Genomic DNA, 16,179 nt, shown 5'->3' with positions numbered 1-16,179 from the left:
AAAGGAAGAGTGTTCTTTAACTCTATGTTTTGGCAAAGCATCCGGGTATGTAAGGCTCAATTCCAATAGGAGGAATAGTAAATGTTAAGAAATTAGGTGTGTGTTTTTCCTCCAATCCATAGTATTTTTATTTTGGTTTGAGGAAAGAGACAAAACAAAAGAAATGTAAGAACTACATTGAGTGTTAGCTTTGTAATTTTCTGTTGGTAAGTTTGCAAAATAATTCTATCATTCATCTTCTAAAAGTCTTATAAGTGGTCTTACCTTGCAGATTACTCTGTGTACTTGAAATTTGTAGTTTAACTAACTCCAGGTTATATTACAAATTTAAAGTTTTATAAATTGGAGTGTGGGTTAAAGTTTATTTTCCACCGGTACTTGACCTGTGACACTGATTGTGATTTAGCCACTGGCCAATATGGATGTAGAGTTGTCACCACTTAAGAAAGCTGAAGGGGATATAATCAGGACACATAATCAGAATAAAATAGGCCAAGATAATAGATCTATGGATATGGCTAGCCTCAAAACATCATTTTGGAAATTATTTACAGTGAATCAAAGATCTGCACGGTAGAATATGGCTCAAAGACAGAGGAGTTGAACCTTCTTTTTTCCCCCTGGTACCAAGGAGTGAACCGAGGGATGCTTAACCATTGGGCTACATCACTAGCCCTTTTCTTAATATTTTATTTTAAGACAGTATCTTGCTAAGTTGCTTAGAGTCTCACTAAGTTGCTGAGGCTGACTTTGAACTTGCGATCCACCTACCTCAGCCTCCCAAGCTGCTGGGATTATAGGTGTGTGCCACCACACCTAGCAAACATATTTTTAATTTTATAAATTTTCTTGAAAAACAGAACATGTGAACTTTTCCATGTTCTTTCCTTTGTAGTGGATGCTGAGATTGGAAGAGGGAAGTGAAAAAGGAGATGGAAGTAAAAAGGAATAAATATGAGAAGCTTAAGAGTATAATGAGGGGAAAAAAAGGGAAAGATGAGTTAGACAACATATGTAGAAGTCAATAAATGAGACTTGGAAAAAATGTGAAAAGACAACATTATTTAAGAAAAAAAAATATGTAATAGGGAGAATAAAAAGTTAAAATTGGAGCTGCTTTTTACTGAGCATCCATCCCATTACAGGCCAGGCACAGTGCTAGGTGTCCCCTCATTTCATCCTCAAAACTATGAGGTAGGCTGGTAGAACATTTTTCTAGCATGTGCAATGCCCTGGATTTGAACCTGAGCACCACAGAATAAAAACAAATCACAAGGTTGGTTGCTGTGTCCCACCTTGCAGATGAGGGCCCAATATTAACCCAGGACCAAGAGGTGTGCTTCAGAGGACAGTTTCCCTGTGGCCTACTTTTTTTTTTTTTTTTTTTTTTTAATAGTACTGGCGATTGAACCCAGATCCTTGTGCTTGCCAGGCAAATGCTCTACCACAGTTACATCCCCTGTACTCCTTGACTTTTTTCTCACAAATTTTCTGTGAGTTACAAGTATTCTTATTGTGTTATTCTGTTGTTGTTATCATTATTAATTTTAAAGGTGAATGAGAGTAAAACTTGAGAAAAATAGACTCAGTGCTAAGTTCTGAATCAGATAACAAAGTTGTCCATTGAATGAAACTAGTGATAATTTACTAGAGGCCCTGTTAATCTTTGTCTCCTTTAGCTTCCCTGAAAGAGATTTTTCAAAGAAACTTTCCTAATTGAAGGATGGATTAGTTCCCTTTCTTTAGGAGATAGCAGGACAGTGTGTAAGATGATCTTCTAACATACTGTTGCAAAACTTTGGCAGATAACTCCATAATGCTTGTTTCATATTTTATTTTGAGTATCTTATCAGTAAACCAAATAATATCCTATAATTATGTAATTATGTTTCTTTTGAGAAGTAATGCTGTGATAATGAAAACATTTTAAAACAATTTAAAAAATTAGATACAGGCTTTGGAAAAGAAGAAAAATGCATTGCATCATCTTTTGAACAAAACACATTAAAAATCATCCCAAAAAAGCTACAAATGATTAAATTTCATAGGAAAGTTATTTTCAGTTTTACAGTCTTGCTGCTATACTTTGGAAGTTGTTGATTTTCCAATCAAAATTTTTTTTCTTTTATAATAACTACTTTTTATTTCTTTCCTGAAATATAGATCATCATGGTACTTAAAATTATCTGAACTGAAATCTGAACTCTGTTACAGTCATGAAAGAATTTCTGAGATTGACATTCTTGTAATATTTTCCTTTATCCAGTTCCCTTTCCAGTTTATCATGGATGTGAATAAATTTCTAAAATTCTACCTTGATTGTCTTGGATTTTGGCATAAATTACGTTTCATGTGTAACCAAGGAGCAGGTCTGGTAACTCACTTTTTGTTAGGCCTGTAACTTTGATTTGTTTTTTAATTATGTTAACAGGAAGTATATTCAATCTAGAGAATTAAAAGGTAATGTTAAACTTAACTCTTTTCTTCTCTAACTCATTTTCTTAAGGCTCCTGTTCCAAAGAGTGCCCTTATTCCAGTAATTCCTATCACCAAATCAACAGGTTCCCGGTTCCGGAATAGTGTAGAAGGATTGAATCAGGAGATTGAAATAATAATTAAAGAGACCGGGGAAAAGGAAGAGCAACTTATAGTAAGTAATCTTGTATCTTTTTTTTTTTTTTTTTTTTAAGAGAGAGTGAGAGAGGGGGAGAGAGAGAGAGAATTTTAATATTTATTTTTTAGTATTCGGCGGACACAACATCTCTGTTTGTATGTGGTGCTGAGGATCGAACCCGGGCCGCACGCATGGCAGGCGAGCGTGCTACCACTTGAGCCACATCCCCAGCCCCAGTAATCTTGTATCTTAGTCACCCTTTCACATGAACTCTTCTAGTTATTAAAAAATTCACAATTTTGTTTTTCATATTTACTTAGGTTTCTTGCTTTTCATTCAAAGAAATTGAAAAATTATTATATATGAAAAACTCTGACCTTAACAAGCATTTGGAAATTTTTCATTTCTTTGCATCTTATAGAGGCAACTGATCTGATTTAAATTAGGATCCTTAAACAGAAACTGCTTTTTATTCATCTGTATTTAAAAATCACAAGAGAAGCAATGTATTTATCATTAAATAAAGATTTAGCTTACTAGTTTAGAAGGAAGGTTATAGGACAGTGAATACTGTATAAGCATGAAAATACCAGTTCCTTGTCAGTTGCTGTTTGTTTTTGGTTGACATACTTGGGTTTACCTTCATGAAACACCAGTAGAAATTAGCTTACCCTTTTTTACTAGAATTCACAGAAAAGGGGTTCATGTATAAAACACGATGTGAAAATTTACTATTTAGACTTTAAATACTTATCTAAGCCTCTATTATTCAGTGAGGGAATTATTAGGGAGCCCAAAGTAATAGGTTTTTGACGTTTAAGATCCTCTTGAGAAAAAAACTATTAGTTTAGCTTCTTAGAGAAAACACAACTCACCACAAACTCTCTTCCATTCTGTGTGAGCGGTTACACTTTCCCTGATGTAATAAAAGTAAATTAATCAAAGGTATACAGGGAATTGGTTTTCCTGCTAAGTGAGCCACACAAACTTTCTTCTGAGTGTTTCCTTGATTTCAATTCCCTATAATTAGCACTGCTTTGATTAACCTTTCCCTCAATGAGGAGGATTTGAAAAACAAGCCAGGTGTGGTGGTGTACATCTAGTGGCTGGTAAGGCAGAGGCAGGAGGATCTCAAGTTCAAAGGCAGCCCCTGCAACTTAGTGAGAACCTGTATCAAATTTTTAAAAGAACATATAAAAAGGCCTGGGGATGGGAATGTAGCTCAGTGGTTAAATGCCTCTGGACTCAATCCCTGGTATCCAAAAACCCCCAGAAAAACTCTTTACATGATGTGTTCAGGAGGAGAAAGGAGGTCAAAGGGCCTATCATCATCACTAGTTCACACTATGGATAACCTTTTCCTCTTTTTTAGGGAACCAGATGTTACAGCTGGATTTCTCCTCTTTTTACTATGATTATTCTTTATAATTTTAAAATAATATTAAGGGAGTTTGGGATGTAGCTCAGTGGTAGAGGGCTCACTAGCATATGTGAAGCCTTGGGTTCATTCTCCAAAATAAACACATACATACAGGCATCTATCCATCTGTCCATTCCAAGGGTTAGGGGTATAGCTCAGTGGTGGAGCTGTTGCCTGGCATGTGCAAGGCCCTGGGTTTGATCCCCAGTACCACAAAAAATAATAACATTTAGTACTAGGTAGATAATTCAGTGCAATTTATATATACACCAAGCATTGTCTTCCTGCTGTGTGCCAGAATCTGGGAAGATAATTTTTTCACCCAGAATGATCAGTAGGTGGAGTCTGATTAGTCTTGATTTCACTAATGAGCAGCACAGAGATACAATAATAGGAGAGAATTTGATTTGTGAATTTCTGGCACTACAGGAAAGGTTGACCTTTGGTACATAGCTGATGAATTTCAAAATCATTGGTAAATATATGTATATTTTTAAATTTTTATAATAGCCACAAGATATTCCAGATGGACATCGTGCACCTCCCCCCCTGGCACAGAGAAGTAGCAGCACACGTAGCATCGACACACAGACCCCTGGTGGGGCAGACAGGGGAAGCAACAACAGCAGCCGTTCTCAGTCTGTGTCCCCCACCTCATTCCTTACTATCTCTAACGAAGGCAGCGAGGAGAGTCCTTGTTCAGCTGATGACCTGCTTGTCGATCCCAGAGATAAAGGTATAATACTGGTAGAATTTGTCACTGGATGATGGCTGCATATCTGTCACCTATGCAGGCTTTCACTCTGTTCATTTTCTGTCAGAACATACACACTGGATGCTGCCCAGAGTAATGGTGGGGTCAAAGCACAGGTTTAAAACCATGAGTTTGCTGTGGTGCTTAGGTGATGGTCTAGTTGACTGGGTTTATGGGTTTTTATTTATACTTTTTAATTTTTTTTTGCACTTGTTAATTACAACTTCCTTGTTACTGAGTAAATGAACATTTGTTCTATAGAGCATTTTGTTCTCTGTCACCTTATTCTTCATGATGTTATTACCTTGATACTTGTTAAGTAAATATGAAGCCTTCAAGTTAGTGATTTTTAGGATCTGTATTTTTGATATTTCTAATAAATATTACAGTGATTTTTTAACAAAAGAAAGATGAGTGTTTAAAGGAAATCTGAAGTGAAAAGTTGGAGGATACTTTATACCATAAAAATAACATGGAGACAGAAACAGTTTGAATATTAAGTACAAATGTCCTACCTTCTTCTAAAACAGATATGATAATTTTATCTATCTCTATCAGGGCAATATTTTGTTAACCCAATTCTAGTTACTATATGCACTTGAAAGCAATAATATGACATTTATTTGTAAATTCTGTTGTTCAGTTCAGTAGTTACTTATTTAGAACTCTCTACATTACCAGTATGTTGAATGTCCTAAAATGCCTCATTGTTATGACTAGACTAGTCATTACTACTAATTGCCTAAATCATTGAAAATACAGCAAGTACAGAAGTTGGAAGATTTGCTAAAGTCACTTCAAACTCTGGAATATTATTTGAAACTTTTTTTGTTATCTTCTAGGTCAAATAGAACATGGCTATTAAAATGTGTCCCTTGGTTTTTTATGCTTTCTGCTTTTGCATGTAGGAATTCCATAAATTATGTGTTCTGATTTGTTTGGAATTTTAGGAGATTAATGAACGGTTGGCTTTTTTGAATTTCTTTTATAAGAAAAAAGGGTCACAGTGCTACTGCCAGCAAGGAATTTGTAGTTAACTAACACAGATTAAAAATTTAGGACCATTATGTAACATATCAGGAATTCTAAGTTTTAATATAATATAAGCTGAGGACAATAGCATTGAACAGGAATATCAGAATAATGAATATCAGAGTAATTTGAGAAAATTTCAAAATATTTGTGGCAGACTTTGAAGGAAATTTTGGAAAAATGAATAGATTTGCCCTTTTAGGTGAGGGGAAGCTTATAGCAAAGGAAGTGTTTGGTATATATTGGCTCTGACTACCTGGAGCAAAGACTGTGACAAGAGGAGCAGAGAGATCAAGTTGAAAGACTGAGGGCAGGCCAAGAGTTGTTGATGGTAAGCAACCATTGAAGAACCATTCCAGATACTCGTGCTGGGAAAAGATGGAAGTAGTGTTTGAGTGTATTTCTGTGAATAGAACAGGAATAAGGCAGCCAGCTAGATTAGTGTTCAATACCAAGGATTAAGTGATTCAGGCCTAGGCTATAATTATAAATGGAAAAGAAGTAAAAATGCTGTATTTGTTTATGTATTTATTTAATAAACATTAATTACACATCCCTTTTAATAGGGGTTGTGTTAGATATTGGGGTGACATTGATGAATAAAGCACTGTTCCTGCCCTCAAATAGTACATGTGTAGGGGAAGCCAAGAATAATTAAGTATAGCATGATAATATATTTTTGTTGTATTTCTTAGTAATTCAGTGTGTCATTTCTTGCAGAGAATGGGAACAACTCTCCTTTGCCCAAATACGCAACCTCACCAAAACCTAACAATAGTTACATGTTCAAAAGGGAACCTCCTGAGGGTTGTGAAAGGGTCAAAGTCTTTGAAGAATGCTCGTAAGTATCCCCTTAAAAAATTTTTATTATGAGAATGTTCAAGTAAGTTGAAAGAACAGTGTAGTGATCACCCCCATATCTTCCACCCAGATTATGTGATTAACATTTTACAATCTTTACTAAAAGAAACCACAGTACTCTAACTTAACCTCAATACTATTGTCATACTGAAGAAAATTAACAGTAGTGCTTAATACCTCTAACATCCAGTTATTATTCAGATCTCCTCAGTTGTCCCCAGAATATTTTCTGTGGTTGTCATTTTTGCACTTGTATCCAGTCAAGTTCACGCGTTGAATTTAGCCACATGTTTAGTCAAGAGAGACCATGGAGATTTCACCTAGTGCAAGTCCCTTATTTCTAGGATTAAGTCCACTTCAGTTTTTGCTCACTTTTGGTCTCTAGTTCTGTAAACACTATAAACAATTTTTAAATACTTTGCCAATATAGGAAATAATTCTTTTACTTTATAGAATTAATTATGTTACTATGATGAAGATGAGTTAAGAGGCAGGGTTTTTTTAGTTTTTGTTTTTTGGAGATGTGGAAATAAACTCGGCGTCTCATGCATATTAAGTACATACTAAATCTGTACATAGCAATACACTACTGAGCAAACTCCCAGCCCCAGAAACAGAATTTTTATCTGTAGCATCTAATACCCTTCATATTTTATCTTAAATATTTGTGTTGACTGGTACTCCAGTTAAGTACTTCCATCTTAAACCCATATTTCACCCAGAAAGATACAGCCTTGTGTTTTCAATAACTGAGGCTTCTTGCTTTCCAAGTAATAGTGATGGGTGTGTGAGATAAGCACATTAGAGATGAACATTGTTTGGGATAAGATGACAGTTCTTACCCCTTACTCTCCAACTCACTGTGGCTAAGAGCTACCATTTTTGCTTTTTCTTACTATGAAAACTAAAAGTACAATATGGAGGTAGTCCTCCAGTTCACCCAGGTTGAATTTTTTCTCTCATCAACATCTTGGGCATCCTTTTGTTTCTCTTATGTACTGTTATGTCGGTGCTTCTTTTAACACAAATTCTGAATAATCTCGTCACACAAAGAGCACTGTCTTTGAATCCCATCAGCTCCTCTACCAGGAAACACCAGCTGTCAGTCTCTTATCTGCTTCTGTGACAGTAATTGAAAAATCTTGTGTTAGCAACTGCTTATTTTAGTCCCCCCACCCCCGCACTATGTCAGTCTATAAGTTTTAACTGATGCCAGCAGAGTTTAAGTATTTTTGCAGATTTACTCTGTGCATCCCTGCATCACAATCTCCTGGGGAATTTGTTGAAATGGCAGATTCACAGGCCTCAACACAGGCCTAATAAATCAGCAAATATGACAGTAAAGCCTGAGTTCTGCATATTTAAGCATCTCAGATGACTTTATGCTCAATTTGAAAATGGTGGCTTAGACCTTTTCATGAGAGTTCTTAGGAAGTGGGATTGTTCTAGGACTAGGAGGTGTAGCTCAGTGATAGAACATTTGCCTAGCCAAGAAGGAGGGAGGAAGAGAGGGAGGGAGGAAGGAAGGAAGGAAGGAAATGACTTTGAGTATTTGTTATATAGATTAGTGTCATATGTTATCTGCCTTAACACTATTACATGAGGGCTTATTGAACTATTTGTATCTCTACCATACTTTTTATCTCATGGGAGAGGGAAAAAAACAGAAGTGTGTTTGTGTGGATGGATACACAGATAAAATAAAACAAGGTAAACCCTAAGACATTACATGTTTTATGGCATATGGATCTATTATTAGAAGGCAAACCTACCCTTTTTTTCCAATATAATGTTTACTATTTTACTGGTAGAGATGAACATAAAGATAAAGAATGTGTAGCACACAAAAAACTATTAATATTTTAATTATGCTCCAAAGACTAATTAGTAGTAGTAACCTAAGGGCAGATTTTTTAGAGGTGATTTTAACCTTCTATCAATAAAACAAGTTACTCAAGAGTTTAAAAACATTAGTCTCTTCTTGTCATAGCTATGTCAAAATTAGAACAAAACCCAGTGGACTCACAAACATTAAACTAAGGTAGTAGATTATTGCTTCTAATTTAAAAGTTTAGCTTGTTTAATGATTGTTTCAAGAATACTCTTTTCTGAAAGTCTTACTTTTGATTTAAAGTAGTAACTCTGACCTGAACTGCAGTTTGGGATTGGGAAGAGGTTATCTCTGGTTTCTAGAAATCTGTTTACTTGAAAGAAAATAGGTAGTTAGATTTGGGCACAAAAAGGCAAGACCACATTTTGTTCTGTCTCTACATACTCTTTTTGATAACTGCACATATGAGAGCCTTGCCAAATGTACTCAGTAAGTTCTTTTTAATGAAGTTAAATATTCTCTTGCTTGATCCCAGCTGAATCCTTGACCTCAGACTCATAGATAATTATGGGCTCTTTGCAGTATAGAGGTATCTTTTAGTTTTATCTGTGTTGGAATAACTGCTTAAGGAAAAATAAAACTTTAAAACCAGCTCTGATTTTCTCTTTTAAATTTACTGTGTCTTCAGCTTTTTTATTAGGAACTAAGTGATGAGTGAGTTGGGGATTAAAATCAAGAGCAACACTGAACTTCACCATCCTTCAGCCAATTCCCCCAAATTCCTTGCCCCTGCCCTTTGTGCTCCCAGTTCCTTTCTTAACTAAATAAAGAACTTAATCCCAAAATCCTTGGTACAGACTGCAGGTTCTCTTTCCATGGCTTCTCCCCTTTTCTCTGTCCCCACCCTCTCCCTCAGTCTATGGGAAGGGCAGCACATCAGTCTGGATGCTTAAGAGAGCCCAGAGTAGTGTCAAACAAGAACTTTCAGGAAAGGCGACTGGGGAGTGCAACATGATAAAATGAGTGCTCCAGGAACCTGGGCTACCAAAATGGGGCCTGGAGCCAGAGAAAGTATATCCCCTTTGCTGGCTGTTTTGTTAGAGTTATGTGTGCTTATGGGGTCTCCATGAGTCAAGGCGTACACCTTTCTCTTTCCCTTCCAGTTTATGGCTTGAAAACACAGATGAGTCCTGTTTCAACCTAAGTGTTCATTTTTTCAGGTTATTCCATTCTTGATTTCACTTTAATTTTGTGTCACTTCCATGTTGTGTTAAAAAAAATTAATTTTTTAAGTATTTTTAATTTTTATGGAATACCATTAATACCAGAAATCTACTTTTCAATAATTTGGGATAATTTTCAAGATTATCTGGGGACAGCAAAGAATTTTGCTTCAGTGAAAACTTCGAAAACCAAGGACTATTATTTTGATTTTGCATTTACATTGTGTAAATGTAAATCATGGAAACCATCGTAGTCAACTCATTGAATTACTTGAGAGATTCTTTTAAGAGCACTTGAAGAGAAAACACATGCCTGTCAAAGTTTAATCCTTCAGTGGGGGAACTTAGTAGAAGGTAGATATTGTGTATCATTAATTTCCTTGTGTTCTCCTTTCAGAATAGTGCAGACTTTGGAAAAATCATGGTAATGGAACACATTTTTATCTTTAAATATCTGGCTTTTCTTTAGCTTTAGGAAATTATTCCTCTTGGTTATCTCAGGTCTTCCTTGACATGCAGTTGGCCGTCACCCTGAGCCCCCCACATGGTAATAGGGCTGTCAAGGAACTGAACATGAGTGATGAATGGTGCTCTTCTGGGATCTAATATACATATTTTGAATTATGCCTAAAAACACTTGGGTCCTTGACATTTGAAGCTTTTCACATAGCTTCAGTTTTGTGTTCCCTTTATGTATCTATGAGTTATCTGTTTTTAAAAAAAAATTAAAGAGGTTTTTTCCAGTGTTAAGTGACTTAATGTATTGGGTTGTCTGTTCTGTGTCTAGACCAAAACAGCTTCATGAAATTCCAGCCTTCTACTGTCCTGACAAAAACAAGGTGAATTTCATTCCTAAAAGCGGTTCTGCTTTCTGCCTCGTCAGCATCCTCAAGCCACTCCTTCCCACACCAGATCTTACCCTCAAGGGCTCTGGCCACAGCCTGACAGTCACCACTGGCATGACAACCACTCTGCTTCAGCCCATTGCTGTGGCCTCCCTGTCTACAAATGCAGAGCAAGACCGAGTCTCCCGAGGAACCAGTACGGTCTTGCCATCAGCCTCCCTTCTCCCACCCCCAGAACCAATCGAGGAAGCCGAAGGATAGGCCCCAATGCTTCATGGCCATGGTTCTGGAAAATGGAGAACCTCCTCAGATCGCTTGACTATGAATGGCAGCGTGGGCTCCCAGTTGGCTGTGACATGCTCCAGCTTTCCAGTGATAGTGAGGCTTCTGGAAGAGAGCAGCCCCTCTGACTGCTCCGCCCCACTCAAGAAGGCCAGCCCTCAGTGCTTAGCCTGCTTTTTCTTAAAGCACTGAATGAAATAAGAAAGGTCTCATTTGGAAGGACAATATCACATTGTTTTTGTTTTCAAATTAGACTTGTTTAAAAAAAACACATACACACACACAAAATCTGATCCCTGAAAACATGATTCCTGAAGGGAGACGTGAATGATGCTGCAAGAACCATCTTTTATATGAAAATGACTATTTTATAATGCCAATGTTACATTTCTGAAACGTAGTAAACAGGATGTTCAAAAGATTCTTTGGTGGCCTCTGTTTCTTGTTTCCCTTTCTAGATGTGTACTTTTCTCAGCTGTTTTCAGCTTTGGGACCAAAGGGATTGTTGACATTTTCCCAGCAGTCTTAATCTCATGACTATGTTCTTCTCCCAAATAAGAATTGATAATAAGTAAATGCATTGAGCAAGTATATATAAAAAGAGATACAAAGCAATATTCGTACATTATGTGATTTATGTTTTTTGATGTCTAAAGTTTGTGCTTTGGGTGAAATATTTGTAAAACTGCTGTTTTCTTCACTTACTGTACACATTTCACCATGTGGTCAGAAAATTTATAGTCTGAAGATAAATGCTTTAATATGTTCTCACCCATGTTGGAACTTGGTTTAAGAGTCGTGAGCTAAAAGGAAAACTACCCAGTGTTGATTGCTAAATAGGATTAAGGAGCTCTTTGGTTTTCTGTGAAGTGTGTATTGCGCTATTGCCCTCCTTTGCCACAGGTGTCATTCTGCCTTTAGTCATCACTGTATCATAGTCCCAAGAGACCCTAAAATGGCTGTGCATGGATTTCCTCCTTTGCTTTTGTGATGTTGTTGTCTTGTGGATTTGGTCAGGGTCAGTAGTTTGCCAGGAGTGTAATCCATTGAATAGTGATCCTTAGCCATAGAAACTTGAGACTGACTTTTTCTTTATGGTGGTTGGCACTGAGATTTATTATTGCCTACAGATTTTGCTGGTTTCCTCTCAAATACTCCACACAGTGGAGAAAATAGATTAGAGCTTTGGAGCATAAACAACACTCACCTTGAAAAATCCATACTGTTTTGGATTTGGGCTCATCCTTAGACAAACCTACTGCCAGTATCACAAGACAACAGTATTTCATTTCTGGGTACGTGGTAGTAAAATTAAGGAGCAGCTCTGTTTGAGAAATGAATTTCAGCAAAACAGTGTCAATTAAAAAACATCCTTTAAATATCTTCATTTACTATGTTATGATGCAATAAGTTACTGTTCCTATACAAATTATAGGCAGAAAAAATTTAAGTCCTATTTGCAAAGGGTTACTGTGTCAAAGGTTAATATGTCAGCTTGTCCAGACAAATTCCATCAAGGAAGACCTAGTGGTAGCAATAAATCTTCTGAAAGGACTTTTATTTGTCTACCTTTACACATCTAAGCAATTTAAAATATGCCCTATTAAGTTTAAAATGTATTTAGGTAAATCAGATAATTGCAAACATTTGAGATGAATCTGTAGGGTTTTAGTTGATAGGAGTGATGAATTTGGGTACTTTTTCCATCTAAAACTTAATTTACTAGGAACTCGTAAATTGTGACTTTTAAATCAGTAAAAGCTCAGTTATTGGGGGTCTTAAATTTTCTGGTTGGTTGGGTTTTTTTTTTTTTTTTTTTTGAGTACCTTGATTGTTTGCCTTCTTTCTTATGCCTTTTGACTTTGCTCTTTCACCAGTGAGTATCTGCTCTATTGGAAACTGAAATCAGGTGAGTTGATATGAATCAGGAAGGAGGTAGTTAAAAATAAGGTTTTGGTTTTTTTTTAAACCACCAGGTTTTGTTGTTGTTTGTTTGTTTTTACCTGAATATTGTTAAATATGTATTCTTTCCTCCACCTTACACTTCTTTCCTTTTCTATCTCCAAGGGTGTTTTACAACAGAATGTCACTTTGTTAACAGTATATCTTTTTTATATTTGTCAAATTCACATCTTTCTGTAGAGTATCAAATATCCTTAATCTGAAGTAATTAAAATCAGAGCAGAAAAGTTGTCAGATTTACTATTAACTGTCTTGTTAATAGAACTTGTAGTCTAATGTTTGGTTGTAAAGAAAATGTGAAATTTACAGGTAAATTAATTGTATGACAACCAGACACATTCCCTGGTTTGGGCATAATGCAGCTGAGAATTGGTGGGGAGAACTTCCAAGGTACAAAACAACTCTGCCAGTGCCAAAGGGCTAATTTTTAAGCATATAAGCTTTATCACATTCTTCAAAAATATATTAACCGTAGGTCCATCTGGCTGTTTTATTTAACCCTTAGTTACTAGGTGGTTCATTTCTTTAAAATGGGTCTTATCTCAAAGAATGCACAACATTTTATCCTAAAATTACAATTCATGATTATTGTATTGTTTAGAAAAACTGAACAGAAAGTAAATAGAATACCTTCAGTGGGTATATAATTTTTTTTCAAATTAAATTCACTTTCACTGCAGAAAAAGAAAACTGGGTGGCATGTGTCTTTCAGCAAAAGGAGCTATTATCTAGTTATTCACTTTGTAGGTCTTAATTATATTTTTACTCTTAATTTCTTTCTTGTGATGATAAAACATATATTTACTGTTTCTGATCATGACTAAGTCTATTACTTACCATGGCTTTTGTGAGCAATTATGTTTTAAAAATACCAATTTTGCCTCTCTGGTTAAATATGGTGAATGTGGATGCCAAAATTATTTTTTAACCAATTTCTTCATTTTGCTTAAAATGTTTCATATACTTGGAACCACAGGCCAAATCAGCCTGTTAGAAGGTGCTATTGCTCACTTTGGAATATCTGGCAACACGAAAGGCAATTTTTTTTTTTTTTTTGAATAGTGGTTTTTCACTGCAAGAAAGTATTTTAAAATTGGCAGAATTTATAACCTTCTCTATGTGCAAGATGATGACTAAGTTGTCAGGATTTTATTTTAAGGAAAATAAAAGAAAAATTGCCATTACTAAATATACTTTGCTATTCTAATCTTCACACTCATTCCTTAATGCTTGTATTTTTAGTGTTTCAAAACTGGACCAGTAGAATGCTGAATTTGCAAAAATAAAGCTAATAATACTTAACTCTGCACTTTAAGGTTTACGTTTTGCTCTGCCTAAATTAGTAAATTAAATTAGCAGAGTAGCCCTGAACAATATTTTGTTTATACAGTCCTGTTGAAGAATATAATTTATGTTTTATAAGCTCTGCATCTTTCATCTGTTGACGCTGTGTAAATCTTTTTAAATGCAATTTTTAAAAATTTTGTTTTCTAACAGAATTCTCCCAAAAAGAGCATTTCCAATGGTAATAGATATTGTTACTATGTACTTATGTATTCCCTGTACCTGAACACTTGTTGCTGCCTCACAAGAAAATAGAACTTTTATGTTAAAAAATAAAGTCTGTTCTTGAGAGTTTTTTTTCCTTTGTATTTTTATGAATAGTGTCTCAAAATTAGATTTCCTTTCAGACATTTCTAGTCTGACATCATAAACAGTATGTATGTTGTTTTTCACAAATTGATACAAAAATGTGTTTGTTAAGCAGCAGGTTCCCTGGTTACCCTTACTTGCTCTAGAATCAAAGGTATCTGATCATTATGGTAGATGCTAAGCAAACATCAAAATGTAAGCATACCAACAGATATATTTGTTTACAAGTAATTCAGTACTTCATAGTTTATTAGAGATGATTTAGCTGAGTAGTCGGTTTCATTTTAAAGTATATAAAGAGGGTTTTTCAAATTTTTTTTATTAAATCATATTCTTCCTCTGTTTCAGTGGTTTATATATACAAGACAGTTGTTTGGGGTGAGGAGAGCTGGTTAGATGAACCCAATTAACAGCAACCTGTAATCACTTAGAAAGCCCAGGTATGTTTTACCTGAAAGTAATTTGGTCATCAAACCACTGCATTATAAATTTTTAATAACTGTTTCTAGGCTGGGGATGTAGCTCGGTGGTAGAGTACTTGCCTGGCATGTGAGAGGCCTTGGGTTCAATCCTCAATACTTCCAAAATAAATTAGAGACACAAAAACACACACGTACGTACATACTCACACACCCACATAATTTCTAAAGGAAAAAGTTAATTTGGAGATAACTAATGTATATAATTTATTAGTACCAAATGCAAGGAGAATCAAATTGGCACATTGTTTCTTTCCTTTGGTCTTCTTCACTTCTTTGAAGAGGTTGAGAGGAGCAAATATGTGAAATACTTTTGATATTCTCTTCATAGCATTTTCCTGCTGAAGTATCAAATATCAGAGTTTTTTCCCTTGTTAAGATTAGGTATGCTTTTCAAATATTTCTGAAAATTTATAGTAGGACATGGTATGATCATACCAGTAAGTAAACTTTGCATCTCTATGGTTCAGTGTTTTTCAAAGTGAAATGAATTAAATGGGTCCAATCAACTTTTTTAAAAAGGAAGCAGGATAGAAAACAATATATTCATATAAAAGGAGAGTATTTGTGTGTGTGTAAAACTTAAGAGAGATTCTTACACATGTACCAGATTGTAATGTAAAAAGTGTGTGTTACTTAGGATTATAATTAAAATGATAGGAAAAATAGTGCTCTAGATACAACTTCTGTGATGGTCTAGTATCATAATGCAGAGAAGAAACTTGGAGTCTTCAAGACATTGTCTCCACTTTCTTTTATTAGTATTTCCAAAACTGCTGGTCTTACGAAAACACACACAGAATACTTGTCTTTCAGGTTTTTTTTTTTTTTTTTTTTTTTAAATGGTATCAGAGATTGAACCCAGAGGCATTTAACCACTGAGCTATAAATCCCCAATCCTTTTTTTAAAAAGAGATGGGTCTTGTTAAGTTGCTTAGGGCCTCAGTAAGTTGCTGAGGCTGCTTTTGAACTTTGGGTCCTCCTGCCTTAGCCTCCCAAGCTGCTGGGATTACAGATGTGTGCCACTGCAACCAGCCTCAGTATTTTCATCTTCAAACTAACAGTTTACCTCCATAAATTCACCAATGTGGATTAGTCCTGCTTAACCATCATATTTTGCAGAAGAGCGTCATGGAAGTTGTTATGCTAGAAAACAGGAGTGTAAGCACCAACTTTAATCCCGTGTCTTAAGCAGCTATTTTTGAGATCATTCAGATGATTCA

The 16,179-nt window shown here is 35.5% G+C and overlaps 1 protein-coding gene across 1 annotated transcript in view; it reads left to right on the top strand.

Annotated features, from left to right (window-relative positions):
- Window positions 1-14,459, top strand: part of Fam117b (family with sequence similarity 117 member B) — a 91,122-nt gene extending 76,663 nt beyond the window's left edge. Inside the window, exons 5-8 of the mRNA XM_076865566.2 lie at window positions 2,507-2,650; window positions 4,545-4,770; window positions 6,541-6,661; window positions 10,523-14,459. Of these exons, the coding sequence (XP_076721681.2) occupies window positions 2,507-2,650; window positions 4,545-4,770; window positions 6,541-6,661; window positions 10,523-10,841 (810 nt within the window). The 3' untranslated portion in view covers window positions 10,842-14,459. The remainder of the gene's footprint in view (window positions 1-2,506; window positions 2,651-4,544; window positions 4,771-6,540; window positions 6,662-10,522) is intronic.
- Window positions 14,460-16,179: the final 1,720 nt, after the last annotated feature.

The sequence above is a fragment of the Callospermophilus lateralis genome, chromosome 9 (genome assembly GCF_048772815.1).
Source record: "Callospermophilus lateralis isolate mCalLat2 chromosome 9, mCalLat2.hap1, whole genome shotgun sequence".
NCBI lineage: Eukaryota > Metazoa > Chordata > Mammalia > Rodentia > Sciuridae > Callospermophilus > Callospermophilus lateralis.
This window is presented reverse-complemented; position numbering and strand designations above follow the sequence as displayed.